Genomic DNA, 26,307 nt, shown 5'->3' with positions numbered 1-26,307 from the left:
CTTCTCTATGCTCAGAGATCTTGAGCTGCTCATTAAGTTTAAGGAATTTAAAAAAAAGTAGACAACATAAAGTGTCACCTACTCTTCTAATCAGAGACAGACTGAAAGTCTTCAGGTTTGCAAACTCAGAAAGAGGCCAGTGCTCTTGAATGTGGCTTGGAAAGCACAGAGCAAGTCCAAAATACATGAAAGGAAGCACGTTTCAAAAGCCAAAAAGACTATTCAATTTATCATGAAAAAATATTGTCCCTAACAGATTCTAAACAGAACAAAGAGATTTGGGGTTCTTTTAGCAATTTAAGACAGAAAGTTTGCTGTTTCCCTGGTTGTGCAAGTAACGAAATAAAAAACCCACCCCATCATCATGGACAGTTCACTCAGAGCAATTAATTAACACTTGCTGGTGAACACATTTCTAAGCATAGCATATTTCAGTGTCATCTTGTTTACTCTTAATACTGCAATAGGCAAAGAATATTTATACTTGTTAAAGATGCTGCATTTCAAGATACAGAGCCAGTTTTACAGTTAACAGCAGTGAACTGCTTAATAACACTTAGCTAAACAATTTACCTGATAACATCTTTACTTTGACAGCTGTATACTACTAATCAGTGCAAAGCTCCAGAGGATAGAATGAAAAAACCCCAAGCTTTTAAGAGACTTAACATGTTTAATATTCAGGTAGTATTCAAGTAGATTAATACTAGTCATTACCATGCCTGTAAGTGGTGAAAATTCCCCTTAGGGGCAGTTCAGTTTTAAAACAGTCAGTACTTGTTGAGTCCCTGAGACACATGTATCCATTACACAGCTCTTACCCTGCAAGACCCACAATTCTTTAGAATATGGGCATAGAAAGTTCAGCAGTTTTAAGATCCTGTAGAAAGCACTGCATCCAATGCAATCAGCCTTTGCCTCTGTTGGGAATACTGCAGTGAGTGATCTTTAATCCTTTCTATTTTTTCAGTATGTATGCTGCTTATTACATCGTTTTTCACAGTACTTTAGTCTCAAACTCTACCAAATTCTACAAAAAGGACTGTTGGAGCAGCAGTGCTTACAGTCCCAGAATGTACACTTTATGCATCAGATGTATTCATGATAGTGGCTGCTTAGTCCTGACCACAGAGACACTTTGAAAAACTAGACAACTTACTCTTACATTATCCTAAAACTCCTTAAACTTAGAATTGTTCCAGTCTGCTCTTGTCCTTTTTGTGCTGGATTTTCTTCGTATTTGTAGGCCAGTTGCAAGACAATCATTACTTGAACAGCTGCATCTACTTGTCTATCATTCAGGCACTCTCAGCTATTTGTGTACCACGATTATTGATCAAGCTTCACAACGCAACACTTGACTGTTGCATCAAATCCTGCAGCTAAGATTAAAATAGTTACAAGGACTAAGTAGACAAGGTTCTTTTCACTCATTTGAAAGGCATTCCTTATAACTCAAACTGCCACTTAACCCTACCCTTGGAGTACCTCCTGGTTTAAGGGTTAAACAAATATTCATGATAAAGTAGACTTAGATGCCTTGATTATCCTCTTGAAGCCACAAGGAAAGTCTATCATAGTGATGAAAGTGCAACCTCAGATAGTTGCAAATATTATTTTTGCCTCTAAAGCTTCTTCAGCAATCTATTTTGTCTAGGTATGTTTAAAGAACACAGTTCTCCTTACCTGCCACCAACCGGATAGTTCCCAAAATACCAAATATAGGCCTTGTAACAGCTGAAGGGGGAACATCTTTTTTAACTGAAAAGCAGAAGAAAAGAACATCAGAATTTCTTCTGATGGAGGTTTGGGAGGAGGATCTGGGATTCTAACCCACTTTCTAACCAATTTTTCATGTTTAATCAAAGTAGTCATTCAACGGAATAAATTCAAGCTTATTTACATGATAGTATAGCAAGTAGACTCCTCAATAATGTATTGTGCATCCAACTTCCAGAAGCTTTGCTTTGAAGCCAACAAGACATAAAGGACAACCAAACCATAAGTGCTTGTGCCTTTGAGGTCTGTTTGCTTCTTCTAAGCTTTGGTCTATTTCTGTTTCAGAAGACCTAGGCTATTTCTGCAAAACTACCAACAACAGCATAGATGTGGCAAGGGACACAGTATTCCACACAACATACCAAGAGATCCAAAAAGTACACAAATAGCAATTAAAAGTCTTAGCATGTGTAGATTTTATTTACCCACACTTCTAAAACAAAAAAGATATATTAAATCTAAAAACTCCCAAAACATCCCCCAAAACGAGGCATTTTCCCAGAACTCAGAAAACTGAGAAAGGTAACCCTTGAATCTTCCTCTGCTTTAAACACCTTGCAGGTTCATCTGATAAAACACCAATAGTGAGAGAGATACAGACTAACAAAAGACTTGGGATAACTGTCCTTAGAGTTTTGAAGGAGAAATTAAAATAATATACCACAATACCAAAAGTATCAGTGGGATGGGCACACTGCTCGTACATGAAGTATACAAGAAGCCTAATAAAAGAGAGAGAATGACTGCTTTTATATTACTCTTACTGTAGTATATCTATTTGGAGGTCAGTAATACTGTGGAACCAAACTCCTAAAGTATCAAAAAGGAAGTCTCCCACTGCCTTCATTTTACTGTTATTTAATCAAAGTTGTTTCATATTCTTTAAAAAATGTAACAAGAATTTTCAAGACATCAACACACTTAAGACTATTCCCACCAACATTTGAATCTGGATTTACAACACCCAATGAAAATTTACATTAAGTTTTTTTTTTTACTGTAGCTGTTTCTGGAGGCTTTATGAAAAGTCAGGTTTCAGTTTTATAATAAAAGACAGCACTGGGGCAATTTGGAAAAGCTGCAGAACCCCAGTGTTCAATCCTTTCCCTGTTTGATCTTCAACTTCTAGCACCAACCCCAACTAGCCTGGATGAGTCAGCTTCCCCTATTGCGATGGACAGTCTTACCAAAAAACAGGCAAGCACTGTCAGCCTGGTAAGCCACAGCATCAAACTCACAGCCAAAAGGCATTTGAAACAAAGCTCTGCAGAATAGACAAAGCATTGTTTTAAACTGTAACTAAAAAACCCCCAAACAATTATGTCATTATCATTTCAGGGTGGTTCTGAAGATCTTCTTGGACTCCTAAAGCAAAACAGACAAAAAGGACAGAGAAGACTGTATTGAGAAATACTGGTGAGGAGAGTCACCTGTAAGAGTGACTTCTGTGGAGACTCTGTCAATACCAAGCACATCATCTGCTCCATCATCACAGGCTTCCACATAGAACTTCTCTGGTGTTATATGCCTTTAAGGGAATAGAGAGGAAAACTGAATTAGTTTCAAAAACTTGCTTTGGGTTTGTTTATTCTTCACCACCTGAAGACAGAACAATCAATTTTACACCTTATTTCAGCTGCAAAATAACAAAATTCTCACAGGATTGTTTCCAACAGCCACTGATGTTGACAGCATGCAAAAAAAAAAAAAAATAAAAAAGGCAAGTCCAGCTCATCAGTTATTGCAAAATTCATGGCTTGCTTAACAATCTTAATCCTTTTTTATTACCATAAGGTAAAGACATGAAAGTGAATTTGTGTACATAGTGGTTTACTCTAATTCCTGTAAGCTTGAGCTATATCTGGTAAGTCAAAACCCAACACAAAATCAGAAGTTTTTAAACCGAAAACTTCCTAACAGATCAGACCACATTGCTAATGCAAGTCTATTAAACATAAATGTAATGTAGGAAATGATAAACACACATGTGTTTACAACATGTTTACAAGACATTAGTGTTGTAAATATTGCAAGAATCCACTGGAAACAACACTGCAGAAATGGAAAAGTTCAAGTGGCACACTAATTTATTGAAGCAGGCATCTCAACACCGCCATTTCCCAGATGTGTTAGCCATGTCTACGTAACACACACAGCATTAACACGTATCCCCCCACTTGAGAGACAAGTCACACACTGACTTCCTGTTCAGACTTCACTGCCATATTTCCCTTCCTTCCCCTCAAAACCAGCACAAAACCCAATGCTGGTCATAAACAGTTTTTAGAAGTGTTCCTTAAAAATACACCTATTGTGCTATTTGCAAGAAGCCAGACATGTTATACTGTGACTTGATAGGAAGGTTATGCAGAAGTAACTTGCAGCTGTACACAGGAAATCTACAGCACACAAACAAAACATCCCAAACACTCTTAACTATTGTTCTTGACTCTTATAGTGATTTTTCCCAGTGTAAGGCTTGACAAGACATGGGGTCAGAGTTTTAAAATTTTTGTTCTGGTAACAGGGTAGGTATTTTTAGGCTCCTTCTCCCTAAATAGATCTTGCATTTCCAGGCATCTTTTATTTTTTTTTTTTTTTTTTTTTTTTTATCCTTCAGAAAGCTGAATTAGAATCCTAATTTAGATCAGAGAAGTCTGATGGCCAGGTTTTGGTAGCAGGGAGTGGGGGGTGGGTTAAGAACTGGCTCCTGTGAGAAGCTGCTGGAAGATTCCTGTGTCTGACAGAGCCAATCCCAGCCAGCTCCAAGACAGACCCAGTGCTGGCCAATGCCGACCCATCAGTGATGGTGGCAGCACCTCTGGGATAACACATTTAAGAAGGGGAAAACACTCAGCACAACACCAACTGCAGCAGGGGAGAGGAGTGAGAATGTGTTACAGAAACTCCCCTGCAGACACCAAGGCCACTGCAGAATGAGGGGCAGCAGGTGCTCCAGGAGTAGAGATTCCCCTGCATAAAGAGCAGTGAGGCAAAGCTGTCCCTCTGCAGCCTGTGGAGGTCCATGGCAGAGCAGAGATCCACCTGCAGCCCTTGAAGGGCCACAACAGAGCAGGGTGATGCTGGTTAGAACAGGGTGCTCATAACACCAAGGGTGTAGGTTTGATCCTCATACAGGCCATTCACTTAACAGCTGAACTTGATGAACCTTGTGGGTCCCATCTAACACAGAATACTCTGTGATTCTGTAACCCCATGGGAAGCCTGCACTGGAAAAAGCTCCTGGCAGGACTTATGACCCTGGGGGAAAACCATGCTGGAACTGCCTGTTCCTGAAGGACTGCACTCTGTGAAGAGACCCATGCTAAGAACAGATCACAAAGAACTGCAATCTGTGGGAAAGCCTCACTGTGGATAGGCTTGTGGAGAATTGTCTCTGGGAGAGGGATCCTATGCTGCAGCAGGGAAAGGAGTCCTTCCATTGAGGAAGCAGCAAGAGAGACCAAATATGATGAACTGACCACAAACCCCATTCCCAGTCTCCCTGTGCTGCTGGGTGAGACAGAGCCAGTAGATAAAATTAGGAGTGGAGTTGAGATGGGGAAGAAGGGAGGTGTGAGGGGAAAGTGCTAAGATTTGACTTTATTTCTCATTATCCTATCCCGATTTGATTGTTACTAAATTAAACTAACTTCCCCAAGTTGACTCTGTTCTGCCAATGACTGTAATTCCTGAGTAATCACTCCCTGTCTTTATCTTGAATGACCAGTTGTTCCTTTTATTTTCTATCCCCTATCCAGGTGAGGAGGGAATGATAGAGCCACTCCAGTGTGCACCCAGGATCAACTCACCAGAGTCCTTAAAAAGAGGTCATGAAGCCCCCACTTTCCACCCACTTAAAGCAGGACCAACTTCAAAGTTTATTCAACTTCTAAGTTAAAGCCTGTTTCTCAGGGTGTGTTTTGACTCTCAAAGGATAGTGATTCCAAAACCTAACTGAAATTAGAGGACAGCCAGAGAAGAGCAAATACTGAACTGAAAAAATCAACCAAACAACATAATACAACCACCTGTAAAGCAACTAATAGTTAAGTGTTTATCAGATAATTTAACTTCATTATAGTCTATGGGTCCTAAAATGGGAAACATATCTACAGTGTTTCCTTTGTAATCAGCATCCTTAAATCTTTCACGTACGTGTATTAAATGCTTAATCTTTGAAAATAAAAACACCAGAGTAAGAAATACAGACATGCAGTTCACTGAACACTAAAGCCTTAAAACACCTATTTTGCTTCCATTGCTTTTGTTTTTGATGAAGTGCATCCCCAGCTCTTTAGGGGAGTTTCACAGCAATAACGGGAGCTGTTTCTATGGCAAAAAGCAAACAAGCGTACACACAGAGAAGAGGGGCAAAACAAGCTTAAAGACATCTACAAACTCTCACTTTGTTAAAGAATCTAAAAATAAAAGCGGATATACTATTTAAGATGCAGTCAGAAACCTATTGCTAACTGGCAGGAGGCAGCAGGAGAGATTTTTTCCACAAGAGAAAGCTGCAGCTTATTTTCAATTGGTTTAGCTGAACATTCATCTTTCTCTGGGATGACAGCTGACACATAAGATTCCAGTTAAAACAACAACTGGGAAGAGACTCTGCAAAGTTTAATATTGGACCTGTTGTGCCATCAACACAGGTGTTTATGGACTCTTACTCATCTGAGTATCTCAAACAAAGTAAGTTGAAAAAATACATTAACTTATCAGGTCATAAAGTGTTGAGAACTATGTCTGTATGATGAGCACAACACGGACAAGACATCTATACTGACACACAGAAAGCATTTCCATCCATGATCAGTATTTTTAAAAGCTGCTCCTTACATTATAAAGTACAACATGACCATGACACTACTACACTCTCAGAACAGAGATTCACATGCATATTAGTTAAAGACTCTTTTTAACCAACACAGAAGAAGCTTACAAATCTCAAAGACTTGTCATATAAACAAATGTTTTCTTTACCACATGCAAGAAAAACACTTTCTCCCCGAAGAACAAGAAGTCTTTTATCTCAATATCCCCCAAACTGGAAAGAAAACAGAGAGAATTAGAGCTGCTGCTGCAAATGATATTTGGTCTCTCAAAGTGTGTCATATGCCCCGCTTTGCTAGATCAGATCACAGCATTTCTCTCTCTCAAATCCTAGACCACATTATCTCCTACCACTACCATTGCCCTTTTAACAATTTTATCATTGTTTCCTCTTACACAGTGTCTATAGTTTAAGCAAAGCTAGAAATTTATGCTTCACATTTATTCAAAGTCCTCCTTCCCATGGTCCTCTCCAGGACCAAATTTGGTGACAAAAGTGTCAGAAAATGTAAGGCAAGTCATCCCTGTTTTCAGCTCAATGGACCAAAAAGGCTTCCGCAGCTTGCAGCAGTCTGAAACAGAAATGTTTTTGATTCTTGAGAGAGGGGGGGGAAAGGGGTAAAAGAAAAAGAAGTTAACAACCTGCAAAGTTGACAGAACTTGAACAAATACAACACTGCCAGGATCACCTTTAAAAACTGCCTTAAATGCAGCTGTGCAATACAAACTGGAAAGCCTAAGGCCCTGCAAGATGTTAAATTCGTGCTTCAGAAGAAGTGGGATAATTAGTGCTCTACAGATTTTTCAACAGAAAGATGATTCACTTAGTCCTTGCTTCATTTGTGCAAGAAGTTCAGTATTTCCTAAAATAAATATAGTTGAGGAAGAGGCCAAGACTCAAAGCAGTTCCAGCCCAAGTGCTGATTTACAACTTTACCAATTACCAGAACTAGCCTAGTAGTCTCATTCACACTTAGATGACCTTTTCTAGAATTAAATTGCTATACTCAAGATGATTGCCTCTCACTTGTCTTTCAGAAAGGAAGCTGATGAACATTGCATGCAAGAATAGGTTCATCTCCAAACTGTACTCACCAGCAAACTTGTATGTCTATCAGAAGCTTAGACAGATAGCACACATGCTAATTTCACTCATCTGACAGGGAGATATTAAATTGTGAAGAAAGGATCATTCACAACTAGAAATTGCAGATTCATTCCATTCTTTTAATGATATAAGGACAGATGAAAGTCCAAGTGCCATTATAACAAAAATAACAATCAGGAAAGCAGTGTCTTATAGAAGCCCATAGTGTCTGTAGCTACATTTAGAACTGGTTTTCATTCACCCAGCCACATTCTGGTTTTGTATAAACTTCACATTTGACAGTGGAGCCTGCCTTCTCCTCAGCTACATTGTCACTGCTGTTCTGAACCACACAGGATATCAAGAGCTTTCACCACCTTGCTTCATCATCATCTTGCTTCCCTTACAACTTAATACTATGTCAAATCTTCACAAAATTTGAGTTCTTCTATTTCTTTTTTTTTTTTTTTACTAAAAGAAAACAGACCATCGTTATAATGCACTATTTCTCAATATTGCTAAAGAACAAAGAAAGTGATAAGAGCAAATATTTTACATTTTTAGTATAACTCACATTACTCAAGAGAAGAAGTATTAAAGAACTGCAATCACCAAATTCCCATTTCAAGTATTACTAAATGTGACTTGGATTTCATTTTGATAATCTTCTACAACTGAAAGTGTATTGATTAAAACCAAGAGATAAAGCAACTCAGTAGATTTCATTCCTACAATTCAAAGTTGCAGGGAAAAAGTATTGATTCCCAGCATAACAGAAACATAAAAAACGCCAAAAAAAGAGCAAACCACTGCTTGCTTACACCAAGTGCAAAGTCAGACTCATTTACAGTAAAGTGAGATAGTATTTCTTTTGTGTATTTGTTGTGAAGTTTCACTTCCTTAGTTATGTTATAAAGAAGCATTGTGTATCATACAGATGATGCACAGTTGCATCCCACATTTTAATTAGGTTGATCTTACACATAGGAATATTCCTGTGTTCAGATACAGCATGAAAGAGGACCCAGCAGGCTCTAATGGCCACTAAAGATAGTACTTCACTCAATATTACTTAGCCTTCTAAGGCTTCAACAGCCAAACCCTTACTTCAGTAATTGATTATTTTACCATAAATACTTAACATTGCTCTAATGCAGGGAACTCTTTGATGTCAGCCTCTGAATACTGTAATAAAGCAAGCCAAAAGCACACCCTATACTGCACAGGGGTGCACTTGGGATCTTGAGCACAGCAAGCTGCTCTGCAGTGAGATACAGGAAAGATGTTAGTTTATGCAGAGTCCCAACAGTATGTTAAGTAACAGAGCTAACACACCAGTGGTTTCAGCACTCCAGAGATTCCAGATTTTCTAGGTGAGCAGGTGTGCTAATTATATGTCTCCCATAAATATTACTCCTCGAGCAGAAACAGCTCAAAGAATTGGAACCCATACATATCTCATACTGCAGTAGTTGTTGCAGGGAGAAAAATCCCAGGATTTAGAATACTAATGGAAATTCCATTTAAAAACAAAACAGAAAAGGCATGTATTAAAGGCCTAGCTACATAATGTCTATTTCCTGTGAAGTTTCAGTCTAGATGAAAATAATTTACTGCAAAAGCTAATGTCCTGTTCAATCAACATCACAGAGCTTTACCATGACAGCCACTTAGATGGACCAGGAAGAAAGGGATTTTTAGTTGTTCTTTCTGGAAGTGTTATTCAAACGAAAATGCCCTTTTAAACCTCCCTCCAAACACAAACACAAGTGGAAGGGCACTGTGTTCAAGTGCAGTAGCTACCAAAGACTGATAAATCTTTCACAAAGCATGTGAGGCAACATAACTATGGGAAGGAGGAGTTAAGTCTGAAACACAGCTAGTGTCACAGACCCACAGGAGACTGAGAAGGCTATCAGCAAGATAAGTCTTCAACCAAGCACAAATTTTAAAAGTCATTAAAGTGATTTTAACTGAGACAAAACAAGAGTCAGAATTTTCTCTATTCTGCAGACACCTTCAACAATCAGTTTTTATATATTAACTGGACTGGCAACTCCTGAGGCTACCAGAAGTTAATTAAACATAGCAGTGACAGAGGTGATAACTATGGATAACAGTTGTCAAGTTCATACCTTTCCCAATAATTGTTGGTGTCACTCAGTAAGTTCCATAAGCAGCACAAATGGCAGACATCAGCACTTCTACTATTACCACCTGAACTTGACTGATGACCCTGGTCAAAGCACAAAGGGCATGAACCACTACTTTTGATAAGGTGGAGAATACAAGAGGTTTGTGCTGAGAGCTAGAACCTGTGTCTGGATGTACACAGACCCTGCAGAGCATCGCAATCAGGGAAGCTCTGTACAGGGCCAGCGGACTACCCAGAAGAGGTACAGTTGCAGAATCTGACCTTATCATCTTGAGAGTGAGTAATCAGTTAAAAACCCACACCCAAACACTGCCACCACTAAATCCCCAAATCGAAGTCTAGCCTGGATTTTTCATGAGAAAGTTCTCCTTTGACCTTGACAATCTGGTAGGTTTGAGTCATCATCCAAGTTATGGCCCTGTACCTTCAATTGCTTGGTGGAAAGGCTGCAGCCATTATCACAACTTGGTGTGACAAGAAAAGAAAATAAGCTCATTTTTCAGAACACAAAACAATTCTGTTTTTATGTTTATGAAAAAACTCATGTTAATCTACATCTGAGACAGCCTTGTTCTAAAAAGATCAAAGCGTACTTTTAGCCAAGATTAAACTTTGAATGAGAGAATTCTTTACTATCCTGTATCCAGAAAAGTGCTTTTACTTGAAAAATTTCTCAGTAAGAACTACTCTGTACTATGTCACACAACTGCTTCTCACACAGCTCACCTTTGCTCCTCTGCAGCCAAAAAGATCACAAGATCAGCTTCAAGAAAGACAAATACTGTGAAGGTGACAAGAAGGAAAAAAAACACAAAAAACCACAAAAAACAAAACAACCCCACAACTTTCTGCCAAATAAAGTCCTTCAGCCAACATTGATGATCGTATTCTTTAGCAATACTCAATTATCTCCAGGGTTGGTGTACCCTCACATAATAACCTAACAAAAATAAGAAGCCCGGTGACTTTGAAACACATAACAGCACTATGGCAAACTGTTTATACAGACCTCCAAAAGATCTATTTGCTCTGAATTCAAAAGATGACTGTCAAATGAAATTTAACAGAGCATAAAGTACAGTTAAATCAGGCTTAAGAGTCACTTTCTGGTACTGATGCCATTTTCAAGCAGCAGTAACTCAATTATGGAGTTTCCAGCTGCTCTTTAGAGGTCAAAAGCCTGGGAATGCCTTTAGGACACACAAAGACACTTCACTTTTGCCTTCAGACAGCCATGAAGAGTCTCATGCTCAGAGCAATATCCTCGGGAGTCTGAACTGGTTGGTGTGAGGGTTCATAATGGAGATGCCTCTTGCAGTTTCATTTTGCACTGCTTTCGGTTATGCAACTTCTGCTGCTGTATTAAAGGCAGCAAACAAACATGTGGCATACACACATGTTCAAAGGGTTACAGTTTCCCCTAAAAATAATTAAAAAAAAGTTTTAATAATAAAATCACACTGTTAGTAGTTAGAATAATTTATCTGGAAAACTCACAGCCGGCACTGCACAGGAGAGACCTGAAAGTTCAAAGCCCTCAAAGCTCAGTCATCAACTGGCATCAAAACCATCACACACCACGAAAAAAAAAAAAAAAGCCCATTTGTGTCACGAGAGGCCGATGGACAAGCACGCCTAGGGAACGTTCTGCTGGCAAGCGGCGCTGCACACTCACAGCCTTACACCAGTGCCCCAGCCCCTACAGCGGCCGCCTAGCAGCACGAAGGCAGAATCACAGAATTGTTAGGGTTGGACAGGATCTCTGGAGATCACCTGGTCTAACACCCCTGCCAAGGGAGGGTCACCCAGAGCAGGTGACACAGGAACGCGTCCAGGTGGGTTTGGAATGGCTCCAGAGAGGAAGCCTCCACAACCAGCAGGCAGCCCTGGTTCCTCACGCCGAGGGAAGCCCCGCAGGCATTGACCTCCTGGACAAGGAGGCAGCGAAACAGACACGGGAGCCGCCCGCCCGCAGCGCTATCACAGGGACCCGTGACGGACGGCGACAGGGGACCCGTGTCGGCGGCCAAAGTCCTCCCTCCTCCTTCCCCTCCTCCCGCAAGCAGCCGCCACCTCAGGCCAAGCCCTTCCCGGTCACCCGGGGGAGCGAGGGAGCTAAGAAAGGCAGAAAGAGCAGAGGACGGGCCAGGGGAGGGCAGGGAACAGCAGGGGACGGCAAGGGACGAGCGACCGTCGCTCCACCGGCGGCTCCTCCCTTCCCTTTCCCTCCTCTTCGGCAGGTGCCAGAGCCGCGTCACCCCCGTCCCAACGGGTCACTCACAGCTTCAGGCAGGCGTAGGCCGCCGCTGCCGTGGTTCCCGCCGGTGCCGCCGTCGCCATCCGTCCCCTCGGGCTGTCCCCGGCCGCCGGCTCCGCTCCGACCCGGCCGCTCCCTCCCTCCCTGCCCGACTGACGCGTCCCTGGGCAGGAGCGACGGAGCCCCGCTCGGGACAAACCTCCGCGGGCGCGCTGGCGAGCCCAGGGCGGGGCACCGCCTATGGCAGAGGGGGCGGGGCCGGGCGCGCACGCCGGCGCTGCCATTGGCCGAGACAGCGCGAGAGCAGAGCGTGTGCTGAAGTGCACGGCGGCAGCAGTGGGTTTTCGAGCAGGGCCAGTGGCGCAATGGATAACGCGTCTGACTACGGATCAGAAGATTCTAGGTTCGACTCCTGGCTGGCTCGGCTGCTCCTTTTTTCACCCGTACTCGTACTTTTCTTTTTTTCCTCTTGTACTTCGAGCTGAGGGGTGCTGCCTACAGTCCCCACCCCTTTATACTTGCCCACCGCTGCCACTTTCTTGCTCCCAATGTGGGGGTCTCCAAACCTCCTAGGGTTGGCTTCCTTGCCCTTGGCAGCCCCCCATCTTGGGGATAGCTGCTGTTCACCGGTACACCCATTCTGACCCTGCAGGCCTTGGGGTTTGGCAAGAAGCAAAACTGAGGCACCTCCTGGCCAGTTTCCCACAGAAGACAGCTCTTTGGGTGTCATGCCCCAGGTTTGGGCAGCTTCTTGCCCCAAGGAGGGGGAACTATAATTAGTTATTCCTGTTTATTTGCTTCGTTTTAGGTGATAGCTCCAAGCTGCTGTGTTGCTGCTTGGCAAACATCCAGTCTTCGGGTGTGAGGCATCTGGACAGCAGGAGCACCGTGCAGCTGCCTGACATGGGAGCACTACCCAAAACCCTCTAAGGAACCCATCCTTAGCACTGCTGCAAAGGAGACTCCCATGCTGGGGTCAGAGCCTGCTCCCACACGCAGCACATCCCTCCCCAGCTCCTCAGCCTGGGATGAGCCTCCTCCCCAGAATTCCAGAGTAGGACAGCCTCCCATGGAGCTGTAGCAAATACCAGCTGCCTGCAAAGGACTGGAAATTCCCAGTGAACCCCACAGAGGTGGGGGGACAGGAGTAAGGAAGAGGTTGGGAAACCATCATTTCACAGCGTAACTCCCCCCCACTATGGACTCTGGGCAATGACAATAGTTGTAAGTTTAGGAAAGACTTGACTCCGAGTGTTGCTTAAGATACTGTCTTTAATCACTGAAATCACAACAGACCAGTGGCTTCATTTTGCTACCAGTCTTCATTCTTTATAAATACTTAACAGCACAGAAGAAAAGAGGGCTGTGTTCACAGGAGGCTAAGGTTAGTTACACCAGCACAAATCCTAAAATACTGTCTCCTGGAGCTGAGCTTTGAAGGAAACATAAAATAACTAGTACCATTCAGTATTGTTAGCCAGGCTCTGGATTTGCTTTCCGGATCCAGAAAGCCAGAGCCTGTGTGTGTGTGTGTGCCTGGGTCCCTGTCTGGCCATGCTCCGCAGACCTGCTGCGTGGGGAGGAGGGTTGGTGCCAGCAGGGCTGGGGACTGCTGCAGCCCAGTCATCCCTCCACCAGGGCCACAGGGCATTCCTGCTTTTACAGGACCCTTTGCCATGTATTTGCACGTGGGGACAGTATCTTCCCATTTCCTGCGGTGTCTGAGTGGGTTGCAGATGCATTCTGCCACACCAGCTTCTGTCTGCTCTGGAAGAAAGCAGGGTAAGGATTTTTATTGCTCAGGAAAGCTTTGCTTCTCCATAGGAAAAGGGTGGGTGAGCAGTTCCAAGCTCTCTCTGGGCTTGTGACAGGAAGATGTCTGCCCAGTCAGCTTCAGTAAGTACATCCAGGGCCACTGCAGCCAGCAAGCAGCAAGACACAGGAATGGAAAAGAAAAACGAATGCACACAAATCCTGTGTGATGATGAGAGATGCAAACCCCTTCCCAGCTTATCCCAGTGGCAAAGGCACTCACAGGACGGGGGGAAAGGGATGTGTATCTGGTCATAGCCCTTCCCTGCCTGCAGGTACTGACTCCAGGGGTATTTCCCAGTGAGGAAGCCTGGGTCAACTTGTCATTACATTCATGCACAGAAAGTTGCTTAAAAGGTGCCTACAAGCACTTGGCAGGGACAGAGAGGTGTGAAAGGCAGGTGTGTCACAGGCAGCATCTGCCACACATCCATGTGCATGGACACAACTGCACATATCACCCCAAGTGAGCACATAGCAAGTGGTCAAGGCCCATATGGGATCTTTTTCCAAAAAAAAGATAATCCTTTCTTTGGAATGGCCAGCCAGACACATGGCAGCTCTTGGAAGCCCAGTTTCCCCCTTTCAAGGCTGCCACATCACACCTGATTGCTGATGAAACTCTATCATTTCCAGACTAAGCAGCTATTCACTTTGTAGTAAAAAGATCTACAAAAAAAAAAAAAGAAAATCAAAAAACCAAGCATTTAAACCTTGAAAGACTGGGAAAATGTTTTAGAAGCCCCCAAATGAAATTCAGAAACTGAAGAGCCACAGATCTTTTCAAATGCTCCTTTACCAGAGTGTTAGAAACTGCTGTTCCCTGTGTTTTAACATCAGGGCAGTTTCCCAAATTGCTTTGATCACAGGTGCTTCTTACACTTTAAATTACACAAAAATGTCTGTTGCTTCTGTAGCTGGGGCTTTCCCTCGGATCTTATGCAAAAATCCCTATTTAAATGAGTTTCTGTATTCTAAGCAATAGAAATTTAACAGCATGATCTGAATGAAAAAATCATTTAAGCTCTGATTCCTGAAAGCAGGCTTCAGGGAATTCACTTGAATAACTATTTGCATGTGAGTTACTCATTAACAGCACAATGGGACTTCCAAAGGTTCCCTACTTTAAAACCAATCAGAAGAACTTGCTGGGGGAGGAACCAAGACTAACTTTTCATAGTATGTTTTCATAGCTTCTCAATAAATTAAATGGCAACAAGGCAACAGCAATATCAGCCAGGAGATAGGTGGAATTTAACATGTTTTTTGAAATTCTTCTGCAGAGGACACAAAGCCTTACACCTCCAGCTCCAGAGCTATTTTTCCCTTTGGGGGAGCTGCCTGAAAGCAGGCAATGAGGGCTTGCAGCTCCACAGATACACGGTGGAGGGTCAGGAGGAGAAGCTTCCCCTGTGCAGGATGCCCCTGCCTTCCCCTGTGCCAGATCCACTGTCAGGCAGCTGCAGAGCTGGGGACTAGCTGGGGAAAATCAACAGGGACTCACTCTAACCCTCACAGACTGGGAGAAATAATACTGAGCTTAAATGAATCTGAACTCCCAGAGATAGAGGAAGTGCAAGTTATCACACACAGGGGTGCAGGGCAGTGCAGTAGATGCTTTAGCTTCAAAACCACAAGCTTACAGGCTCCTTTTTCAAGAGCCTCACACTGTCACTTCCAGCTCTTTGTAAATAGAGGAAAGGAGAGTGTTAGCACTTAATAATTTATAGGGGACCTCAAAACTGGAAGTAGGGCAGCCTTCATTTCCCAAGCACCAAGGGATACGGGATGGCTGACAGGAATAAGACACTGTGTGGGAGCAGAGGCCAAATTCTCTGGTGATGCAGAAAGAGCTTCTTGCCACAAACTGCCTGCTTAAGGCTTTCCATGAAGTAAAATTGTCCTTCTCCCAGTCCCCTTCTCTCCTGCTTATTTTGAGATTGTGGGCAAAACTGCAAGGGTGAGACAGAACTTTAAACTGCTGTTTAAAAAGAAAATACCAGTCCCACTAGTGTTTTCAGATCTTTATAAAATGAAGGCCAAAAAATGTGTACAAGGGCTTGACCTAAAAAATTGAGAGGTAGCAAAAGCATGAACTACTAGCAGCTGGTCTTTCAGACACAGCAACAGATGACCAAGGCTGGTGTTTCCAGCTCACTTCAAAAAAACACTTTGATATCTCTTTGCCCTCGCTGCCAAAAGCAGCCTAGGGCACAGATCCACCTGCCCAGGACTATCTGAATTATTTACTAGGGATTGTGAGCTGGTGTTATTTTCCAGCTCAGTCCTTTCAGGCAGTCCTAAGATCACAGTCACACCTTGAACACCCCCTCCCTGCTCCAGCCTAGCTGTGCTGCAGGACACAAGCTGATGGGATACACTGGTGTGAGAGCACTCTGGGATCTGCCCTGGCTGTTGCTGCCCTCAATCCACCCTGCTTGGATGCAGCGCTGCTTACGTTTTGTGTTAGCTCCCATCCCTTTCCTAAGCAGCATTTGGAGACTAAATTTAAGGCTCTAGGAGGGCTCACATATTTGGGGTCAATTTTACCTCCTCTAAAATCAAAGGTAAAACTCTCAGAAGATATATTTCACAGTGATAAAGTGCACTCCCTTGAGCTTTTAGTCACTCACTGAAGGGATGCATGTGCCCAGGAAAAATGGTGTCACAGGTCCAAGCTACACCAAAGCTCTGGATGGCTCCCAGGCAGGACCAGCCTGCAGCCTCGAGCTGCCATCCCCATCCTGATGAGCAGTGGAAACAGGCAGGGGCACTTGCAGCTGCATGGGGCAGAGGGCTGGATGGTCAGCTGGCACCATGAAACTCCATGCCAAGCTCCCGAGGCTGGGGCAGTTTCACATTTCAGCCGTGGCAAGATGATTTATTAGCACAGGCAGAGACAGGCAACTTGCTGCTACCTGTCACCTGTGCTGCTCCAGATGGGTACACGTTGCTGTCTGACTACATCAAGTGAAGTTCAAGCTACATCCATGCTATTGGAAAAGAGGTTTTGTTGAATTGTAATGGGTTTTCAGCATGGGCACATTTCTGGAGTCCCAATGGCTCAGCTAATTTACTGTTGTTTCCACACTGAAAAGATCTTCAAGAATGTCATCCCATCCTTTGCCAGTCAGAACCAAATTTACATCTTCAGCATAGATACTTGAGGATTTAACTGGTTTTCCACACAAAAAAAGAGTAGTTAAGATCCCCAACTGTATCTGAGGCTTTAAATTAAGAACTTTTTGTTAAACAAAAGTACCAGTACATGAGGGGCTGCACAGCTTTGATAGGTACAGAACATGCACTGCAGGCAAACCTATCACACATGTAACACATGTGAGGGGAACAGTTTTGACTATAAAGGGTGGGAGTGTCAGGAAAAGAAACAATTTGCCTTCCTGCTTTCTCAGCAGAATGGAAAGTAAGGGCCAAACTCTCTAACCCCTTGCTCAGATAAGCTGTTATTATTCATAGGAGCAAATCTGTTTATGCCAACATACTCATCTGAGTTCAGGTTGTGGAGCTGGGCTCTAAATCCCTGCGTAACAAAGCCTTCATAACAATCTTAAGTTGGCTTCTCGAGCTCTAAATAAGCACCACTATGAAATGGCTTTGTGCTGGGTAAACACCATGAAAAGGAATAGCCAGGCTGAGGGCTGAGCTGAGAGGACAAACTGGAAAACTCAGGCAACTGTCTGTGTACAGAGAGCTTTTTTCCAAAGTGAGCCCGGCAAGCAAGAATGAGGGTTGATTTCCCTCATTTCAGCTTCTCGACCTTTCCTTTCCAAATATGATCCACTGTTCAGACTCTGACACAGCAGACTGGCCCATACGTGTCATGCTGACACACAAGCCTGGGCCCCAAGTCATTGCAGTGGCTTAGCCTAGCTTGTTCCAGTTTTTTGTTCTGTTTGAAATGGGATGTTGACCTCCAGTTGCAAGACAGCATTGCCTGGTTTGGGCTTGGAGAATTGGTGCTTTTACTTGACTTGATACTGGAGTTCAGGGAATTAACTGAAAGGTCTGAGTGTGCCACTTTGCACAGACCCCTTTCTTTTCTTTTTCTAAAGAATTAATAAAAAGAGAGAGTGTCTAAAAAGCTGGTACTAATAGTTTGATGTCCTTCAGGGAACCTGATGAAATGTGCTTTCAGGAAACAGTAGACTGATGGGATGTCCCTGGCAGACAGGCAGGCAGGCAAGCCAGCCCCTGGCTTTTTAATTGTGCATGGCACGATCTGAGTTCATAGGCATGAGAGCAAATTGTGCTTTCACTGAAGAAGATTCCAAAATGAGCCCAGAGGAATCTCCAGTTGGCGGAAAAAGGCACGTAAAAGTAAACTGATCTGTTTAGGTAACATGCCACATTCTTGGTCAAATAGATGTGGTTTGATGCAGCTGAAACCCACAAGCACATAAACTTGGTGAATCCAGCAAAAATCTCTAATATCCTTTGACAGGAACATTGCTGACTGGCGAAAAACATGCACAGGAAATCAGCTGAAGGTGGGGAGAGGGAGATCATGTAACAAGTCTTCTGTCCTGGCTTCCCAACATTGGCCATGCTGACTAGTAATGGTGCTGGTAGGCAGCTGCTGGGGTTGTGCCATTCTCTATGTGTTTCAGGTGACAGGAGTGACAAAGCAAATGTTCATCCAGTGGGTAGCAGCGATGTCCATCTTCGTCGTTCAGTTCCATCCCACAGTCCTGCAAAGAGAGGCCGTGCAAATTATTAGAGTTTGTGTTCATCTTTCAGTGTCAGCTGGGGTCTGGCTTCCAGGAAAGTGATTTTGTGACAAGGACAGAAGACACCCAGACAACAGCTCGTTCCTAATAGGTCCAGCATGTACCACAAGAAGAAAAACATCTTCTCAAAACAGGAGTTTTGATGGGCAGCCTTGTACAAATTTGTTTGAAGCGGTTTTATTGAATAAGCTTTATCTTGTGGTAAGGTGCAACCCTCTGTATTTTAAACACACTTGTGTCTCCTTACAATGACAGGTAAGATTCACCTCTTCACATTACAGTTGTACTGATGTGAAATCAGCTTGTGGAGTCAGGGCCTCTTTTCACTGTATTATAAGCACAGTGAGAAAACAAAACTATTTATTTTAATTCTCAATGTGGAAGTATGGCAGCTTTTGGAGATGCCCTGCACGGAGACTAAATGGTTTTTAAGAGCTGGCATCTCCTGGAATTTTTCCTTGTGCAGCCACATCCTTTCTCCAGCCCCAAAGACACATTCGTTTTCCATGAGAGTGAGGGTAACTTACACCCCACAGGATCAGTCACTCCCTTAGCATTTTTCAACAATCTGACTTTGAAATCAGATACACCGATGTGATCTGGAGCTCGAGGTTTCTGAAAGGCAGCAACAGACCTTACTAAGTCACCATGCTTCTTGCACAGATGAGTTAACTGACAAGTTTGAAAAGCAATAAATAACTTGTTGCCCAGAACTTTATGGATAGAAAATGAAATTAGAAGTGAAACACATTGCTGCAAAAACTTCTGTCCTCAATCTGGAAATTTCTCAGTCACTGACAGAAAGGGTCTCACACTGCAAGGTTTGAATTGCTCAGCTACTGCCACTGTAAGGCAGGAGATTTATTTCCGTCTTAAAAATAATAGCAGTTATGACTATTAAGCGCATACTCCCTGAGAAAGCTGCTGACCTACCTCGCAGTGATAACATTCCACATGGTAATCCTTGTCCATGGACACAACCCGAATGGTCTCATCAGACCCCTGTGAGCATTTGAGCAAAGCAGAAATTACAAAGGATTACAGCAGGATCAGACACATGCACTCTGTAGATTGCTTCCTGCAACAAAATGAATGTTGAGGAAATGCATTTGGGCAGCTGGTTGGAAACCACAAATAAATCCTGCCATTTGCAGTTATTTTTACAGTAAAGCTTATCATTGACTGACTGCAAATATCCTCTAAAGTGTGACACCAGAAACGTAAAAATGTTCTCTGTTTAACAGTAACATCTATCAGGAATCACAAATTAATGACTAGGTAATTTCAATTGGTCACATTTTTCAGCATTGTAAATTAGTTTTGCTTAAGATTCATCTCCTCCAAGTATTAAAATTAGTTAGAGTCCCAGAGTGGTAACACAAAGGACATTCATGAGTACCACCAACACCTATTGACATAAAAGAAAATTCTCCTGAACATCGAACTAGCAGCAGAATAATACTGCAGGAGATGATAAAAGCAGCCTTGGCCAAGAAGAATAAACTTCAACAATGAACAAAGAAGGGTGACATCTCAACAACAGTGCATAAGCTTAGACCAAAGGGTTGCACTCCAGAGGAAGTGACCAACTCTCCCCATCCACAAGCACATGACACGCGGTCAGGTGTGAAAGCAATCAAGGCCTGACACTCATCCCCCAAGGGGATATGGAATAAAAGGCTCTCACCTCAGAGGGCAGAATGGGAAGTCCACATGCTGCACACTTTGGAGCTAAAACTCTAGAAGAGCAACGAGAAATGGAAAGTAAATTATGGATCAAAATAAAAAGAGAGGCGTGTATGTTCTCAGTGATAACATGGAAAGCTGCAGGTGTAAATCACTTACCCCCAGGAAAGCTTTGCATCCCAAGATCATAAATTCATTTTAGCATTTATTTTAAGTAATGCTTTGCACACATTGCTCCATCAGGCAAAAAGAGACCTTATATTTTACACTTAGTGCCAGAAAAAAATGCAAAATTCCCTATAAAATTCTTGGTTGCTACTGGCAAATTTGGAAAAGAAAATGAGGAGGAACTGAGCAGGACTGTCCCCAGAAAAATACATTAAAAGGAATAGCAGCCTCTGGGCAGAGAACTTCTGAGAAAATGCCACATGACTGCACAGCTTCTTAAGGCCTTGTAACACAATAACTAATTAAATTAAATTGCAAGGAAATATGAGTTATTTCAGAATAATGATGGCATACAAGGGCACTAATCTTGGCAACAGGATTGTAACAATTCTAGTCTTGGCACAACTCAGAAGAGTTCCAAGGGCTGTCTGAGCAAAACTTTATACTCTCCCTGTTCAGAAAATGGAGCAAGGACCAAAGCAAGCCAGAAGGACACACAAAATGTGTGCAGTTCTAATACCATAACTACCAGCCAAAAGCACAGCCATTTTATTTTACTGTCTAAATAAGAAGTGATTTTTAAAGTGGATTTATCAGTTGTTTAATTTAGAACTGGGTAAAAGTTTTGCTTCCCAGGTTCAGTGGCGATTCTCTAAAAGTCAAAATCAGCCCTTCAACTACTCAAAAAGAAAATCAAATTGATTTCCAGAGGCATTCACAGGCTTACGTTAAAGCAGACTAATTTTGTACATCATTGAACACTTCAGGAGCACTATTTCTCACCCTCTCTACTTTGCAGAAGAAGCAGCTGAAGCCCAGAGGTAATTTGACTTCATCAGGGATACACAGGAGTCAACGGCTGGGTAAGAGGAGAGAGGAGGAATTTCTGGGGTCTAGCCCCATCCTCAAACTTTTAACCCTGTCCCTATTTTACTAAAAAGCTAAATTAGAGGCTTGCTGCTTGGAACATCTGTGCTATTTATTTTGTCCTTACTTGTGGTAATCTCTGACACAGTAGATTTTGTTTTCAGAGTCTACAGTGAATGGCACACCATCCAGACACTCATTGCAGATGACGCATCGGAAGCAGCCCGGATGATATGATTTCCCTAGAGCCTGCAGGATCTGCAACAGAGCAAGAGAAAGAGAAAATGCACATGAAGAGCCAGTAAAGGTGAAAACAGTAAACAAACAGCTTTACACCAGATAATGCTGTATATTCATCAGCAGGGCTGTGTCTTTTTTCCCTGTCTCATCTGAGAAATCAGTTAACAAGGATGGAAAGGGCAGCTGGAATCAATATATAGTACCTGGCTCTAGAGATATTAATTAGCATGGGTAAGAAAACAATTTAGAGACTCGGTCAAGGTATTTAGCATGACAAAGGATAGAAGTGACAGAATTTAAAGGAAAGAAAATAATTTCTGAAGTCAACAAGTAGAGAATACATAGCAAGACCTCAAGGCAAGATGTACCGACCAAACAAAGGAAATACACTTTTATAATCTCCATGAGAAGTTGAAACTAGTATTATTGCTAGGTTTTCATAATTCCTGAGATACTGAAGGGCTTTGTACTCGCTCACCTGGCTTTCTAATTAGCATAGACTATGGAAACTGTTGAACTCAACAGCTGCAATTCACTACCTGGAATACCATGGTCCGTCAGTAGAAAGATGAGACTTCTGAGTAAGAAACAGCTTCCAATTGTAATGCTTTCCAGTGTAAGCAGGCAAACAAAGATAATTAATGATATGCATTAGAAAATGTTAGAAGGCATACTGTGAACCAGAAATTCCTAATTTCTTTTCCTCAGCTGTAGTCTTACACCACCAGCTATACTGGTCTCCCTCTGAATGTCCTACAACTGAGTGCTGATCCCCTGAGAGTCCCCTACCCCATGCACATCTGGAATGGATGGTACCTGCTAATGGTAATTCCATCTGGAATGGAATGGTAGGCTAATCCTGCTCACAGATCTGAACTGAGGTCTGGATCACACACTCTGAGTCAAACCTGCTCCCCAGAGTATCAGTACCCACAAAAAATGACAAGGAAATGACTTAATCCAGAAGACACATGGGAAACCACAACTTGAGTGAAGGAAAGAGAAGCTGAGAGATGCACTGATGTCTCACAGCTAGGGAGCACTGCAGAGCCACAGCGCTGCTGAGCAGGAAGCATAAACAGAATTACAAATACACTGTCCAGAGAAGTCCAAAAAGGGATGAAAGACCTGGAGGCTCTGCTTTTCAACATCCACTGAAAACGGGCAGAGCAGTGTCTCTGCACCATGTATGGTGGGGGCCAGCTTCACTTCCTTGAAAAAAATCAACAAAAGGCTCAGTGCATTTTCCTTCTGATAACAGTCTTACACTAAGCAAACTACCAAATGGTAACAGACAGCACTTGATATGCATGTACTTTGCTGTTGATGCATTCTTCTAAAAAGCTGTGGGAGTTTTTTCTCCTAAAAGCAATTATCACTTACCATGTCCATTATCAAATGACCACAAATGAAACACCTGTCAGCTGACTGCTGGAAACCAGAATACTGCAAGGACAAAAAAGAATTCACTTAAAATTTCACAAGGCCACTCAAGCATAAACAACAGTGTAGTGTGGAGTGTTATTTGCATATTTGTTTTTGGTCCTTTTTCTGTGCTCCTTACACAGAAAAGCTAAACTTTCCATTGCTTTCTTTGTTATATAAAAGTGTGAACAGATGATATTCTGATATTTTATGTATACTTCTGACTGCCCAGTTTCAGAAAGAGTACAAGTTCCTGTAACTTCCAAATGAAGTCCAAAATTAAACTTTAATTTAAAGTATAAAAATAAATACCATAAATGCCCATGCAAATAAAGCAGTTTCTAATAAGACTTATTTACATCTTATTTGACCACATGAATCTACAAGACAAGAACCTACTTGTGTTTATCACATATTTATATCACAATATCTATATATATAGGCCTGGAAAGCAAATTTTTTCTGTGGTTATATGGTTATAATTCTGTTGAAGCTTCTCTGAGGTCAGTTTCCTGTTAGGATAGCAATAAAGTCTGGCCCAGAACAACTTTTTTGCTATTTTTTGCTGAGATCTATTGATAAGGAACTGTCTGTCACATCCATGACATGCACCTTGGGCACGGCACATCATGAATGAAGGAATGCAAACTTGGAAAATGAAATATTTTAGGTGCATTTAATCCTTTTACTTTCATCCTATGTGGAATATACTAAGGAGAACAAAGAAGATTAACTTACCCCTCTCTGACAAAAATCACTAGGATTCACCAATAAGTAAGCAATTACGACTTTTTCAAGTCTTAAGGAAGGCTTAATCTACCAGGACTGAGGGGAAGAAGGTTGTATGGATTTTTATCTGCACCAGCCAAGGAGAGGACTGTAGGGTTGCTTCAGGCTTAGGTACACTCACACAAAATCCACTGAGGGCAACAAAAAGATATCCATTAAGGTGCAAGGTGAGAAAGGACATTCACCCATTCATTTTTCTGTAGCCATTCATCCCACTCCTGCCTCCTTAGTATGGCCACAGAGACAATGCTTTGAAGGAGCTATCACAACAGTTTATGGCTTCAGCTAGGGGTCTGTGCCATGAAACCAGGGGCTCTCACTCAACTTGATGCCTTAAGTTTTAGCTTTCATGTTTTTCAGATTCTGTACTGCCTAGGTGTGTAGTTTTGAGCTTCATATTAAGTCTTGGTGAGCTCCCTTCACAGAGTAGGTAGACAAAACAATTCCTCTTCTAGCTTGATACAAAGGACAATAGTTAGAAGTTTCAGGCCCAAAAGCATAGACAACAGTGGACTGAAGAGAGAAAATAAGAAAGATGGCATTTCATAACCTGAAGCTGCAATTGGACAATTAACCCTGATATGCAGATGGACCAAAACTTCTAAAAATGTGAGACCTTGTGACCAGTTGTTCATTTTTTGTGACCATTTTTGGGTGCATCTTGGGTGTAGCCCTGGCCAGGTTCTCGTATTGCCCAAGGTGTATCCTTTAAAGCCTTTTAATAAATATCTACTTTATTCTTAATTCTGTCTAGCCTCTGTTCTAGGTCAGCCTTCTCAGCACCACATGTGGGCAGCCACCATGGCTGGGGCTGGCCCTGGGAAAATGTTGGAGCAGAAGGGCCGGGTGGAATGCTGGACCAGAAATGTGTGAAACACAGGCAAAGCTGGCAGGCAGAAAGGCTGTGAGTCTGCTGGCAACACTGAGATGTCTCATTACAAGAGCCAACTGGGTGCTTACCAGGAAGTCTTCTTCACAGAACACCTTCCCATTGACAAAATAAAAGGCTTTTCCTCTCAGCTTTCGACCTAAGGAAAAAAGCCACAGAGATAAGAAAAAGATCACCAGAGAGCAAGGAGAAAATGTGATCAAAACCTGGCTGCTGAGAAGGAAACAACAATGAAGACATCCAAGGACAGATGTCACACAGCTGGAAAAGAGCACCTAACCCCAGCATGGGTCTTCCTGGACTCTAGCCCACCAAACCCTCTTTCACTGGTGGTTGCTGATCAATGCCAGTTAGCAGATCTGGACAAAAGCCCCACCTTTGGGTAGGAAGTAGTACCAAGCCTCTTGGGGCCACCTCCTGGCAAATTACGGGGTGTTGTAACTCTGGGAAGAGTGAGGGAGGATACACTGACTCATCCTGGAAAACACCCCAGTAAAGGAACAAGGAGGAAAGAAGAAAGGGCATACACAGTGACCCACACTTGACTTAATTTATCAAAATGTCACGACCTTGCTGTTCTGCTATGAGCAGCAGCTGCCAGACAAGACACTGCAATATCTGAGCACTCACTCTGCCCCAGCAGAATGCAACACCAGAGCACTCAACAGGCTTCTCTGCTACCTACCAGCACATTTGTTACTACAGCTGCCAACAAAAAGCTTTGAAACTATTTAAAAAAAAAATTGTTATAAAATCCAAATGTCGTAATCAAGAGAAGATGACAAAGTTTTTCCAAGAAAGGACTCTACATATGGAGAAGATTTGTATTTACTGCAGCTTTTGTGTTTATGCCTCTCATTCACTGTCTGTTTTCAGTTCCATGTAATCATGGCAATGTTTGCTCACACTGCCACCACTCCTAAATGCCCTGCCTTTCCCCAAGAATAAAGGGCTAGGTTTTGTTTGTTTGTAAAAAGCTGTTCCTACCTCTTTGCAGCCTGGTTTCCCTATTGAGCCCAGGGTTTGAAATGCCAGCCTGACACTGGAATGGTTCTGCTTTGGACCCCCAAGAAGACAGTGCCCAGGGCAGGGGAGCAGCACTGCCTGGGAACAGCTGAAGCAGGACCTGCTGCAGGCTGGTTTTGGACAACTACCAGGCACTGCTGGAAGGAAATTTGGTTTGAGACACTGGGGCCCAGAAGCCTCTGCTTGACATGCTGAATGTGGCCAGTATCATTAAAAAAGTGATTGTCAGCTGCTGGGTGTATGAATGTGAACAACACAAGGGACTGGTCTGGGGGTCACCTTATGGTATGCACCTACCCAGCAGCCTTCAGCAAAGAACCACACAACTGCAAGGCTTTAGGGAAAGGAGGAAGCAAAGTAAACCCATTTCAAGAAACAAGTGTTACAGTCTCCCGCACACGCCAGAGGGCACCCTCAAGCTGGGAAACAACTCCTGCTGCCCATTTCTTCCTCTGCTGCTCTCTGCTTCTCCCTGCTTACTTTTGGGATGGGCTGCTCTGTCTCTTTGAGGTGAGGAAGTACTTTCTCATCATACAGTTG

At 42.8% G+C, this 26,307-nt stretch overlaps 2 protein-coding genes and 1 non-coding gene across 3 annotated transcripts in view; 1 reads left to right on the top strand and 2 right to left on the bottom strand.

Moving 5' to 3' along the window:
* Window positions 1-12,272, bottom strand: part of SACM1L (SAC1 like phosphatidylinositide phosphatase) — a 29,557-nt gene extending 17,285 nt beyond the window's left edge. The window contains exons 1-3 of the mRNA XM_015619410.2: window positions 12,142-12,272; window positions 3,210-3,307; window positions 1,687-1,761 (exon numbers count right to left, since the gene is read on the bottom strand). Of these exons, the coding sequence (XP_015474896.1) occupies window positions 1,687-1,761; window positions 3,210-3,307; window positions 12,142-12,200 (232 nt within the window). The 5' untranslated portion in view covers window positions 12,201-12,272. The remainder of the gene's footprint in view (window positions 1-1,686; window positions 1,762-3,209; window positions 3,308-12,141) is intronic.
* A 196-nt stretch (window positions 12,273-12,468) lies between these two features.
* TRNAR-ACG lies at window positions 12,469-12,541 on the top strand. The gene has a single exon. It is a non-coding gene; the product is annotated as a tRNA-Arg (tRNA).
* An 828-nt stretch (window positions 12,542-13,369) lies between these two features.
* The window catches only part of LIMD1 (LIM domains containing 1), a 33,362-nt gene continuing 20,424 nt past the window's right edge, over window positions 13,370-26,307 (bottom strand). Inside the window, exons 3-8 of the mRNA XM_015619525.3 lie at window positions 24,813-24,880; window positions 23,022-23,084; window positions 21,526-21,656; window positions 20,365-20,416; window positions 19,611-19,679; window positions 13,370-18,638 (exon numbers count right to left, since the gene is read on the bottom strand). Of these exons, the coding sequence (XP_015475011.1) occupies window positions 18,501-18,638; window positions 19,611-19,679; window positions 20,365-20,416; window positions 21,526-21,656; window positions 23,022-23,084; window positions 24,813-24,880 (521 nt within the window). The 3' untranslated portion in view covers window positions 13,370-18,500. The remainder of the gene's footprint in view (window positions 18,639-19,610; window positions 19,680-20,364; window positions 20,417-21,525; window positions 21,657-23,021; window positions 23,085-24,812; window positions 24,881-26,307) is intronic.

Source organism: Parus major, chromosome 2 (genome assembly GCF_001522545.3).
Source record: "Parus major isolate Abel chromosome 2, Parus_major1.1, whole genome shotgun sequence".
Taxonomy (NCBI): domain Eukaryota; kingdom Metazoa; phylum Chordata; class Aves; order Passeriformes; family Paridae; genus Parus; species Parus major.
The sequence above is the reverse complement of the archived record's forward strand: the minus strand, read 5'-3'. Positions and strand labels throughout refer to the sequence as shown.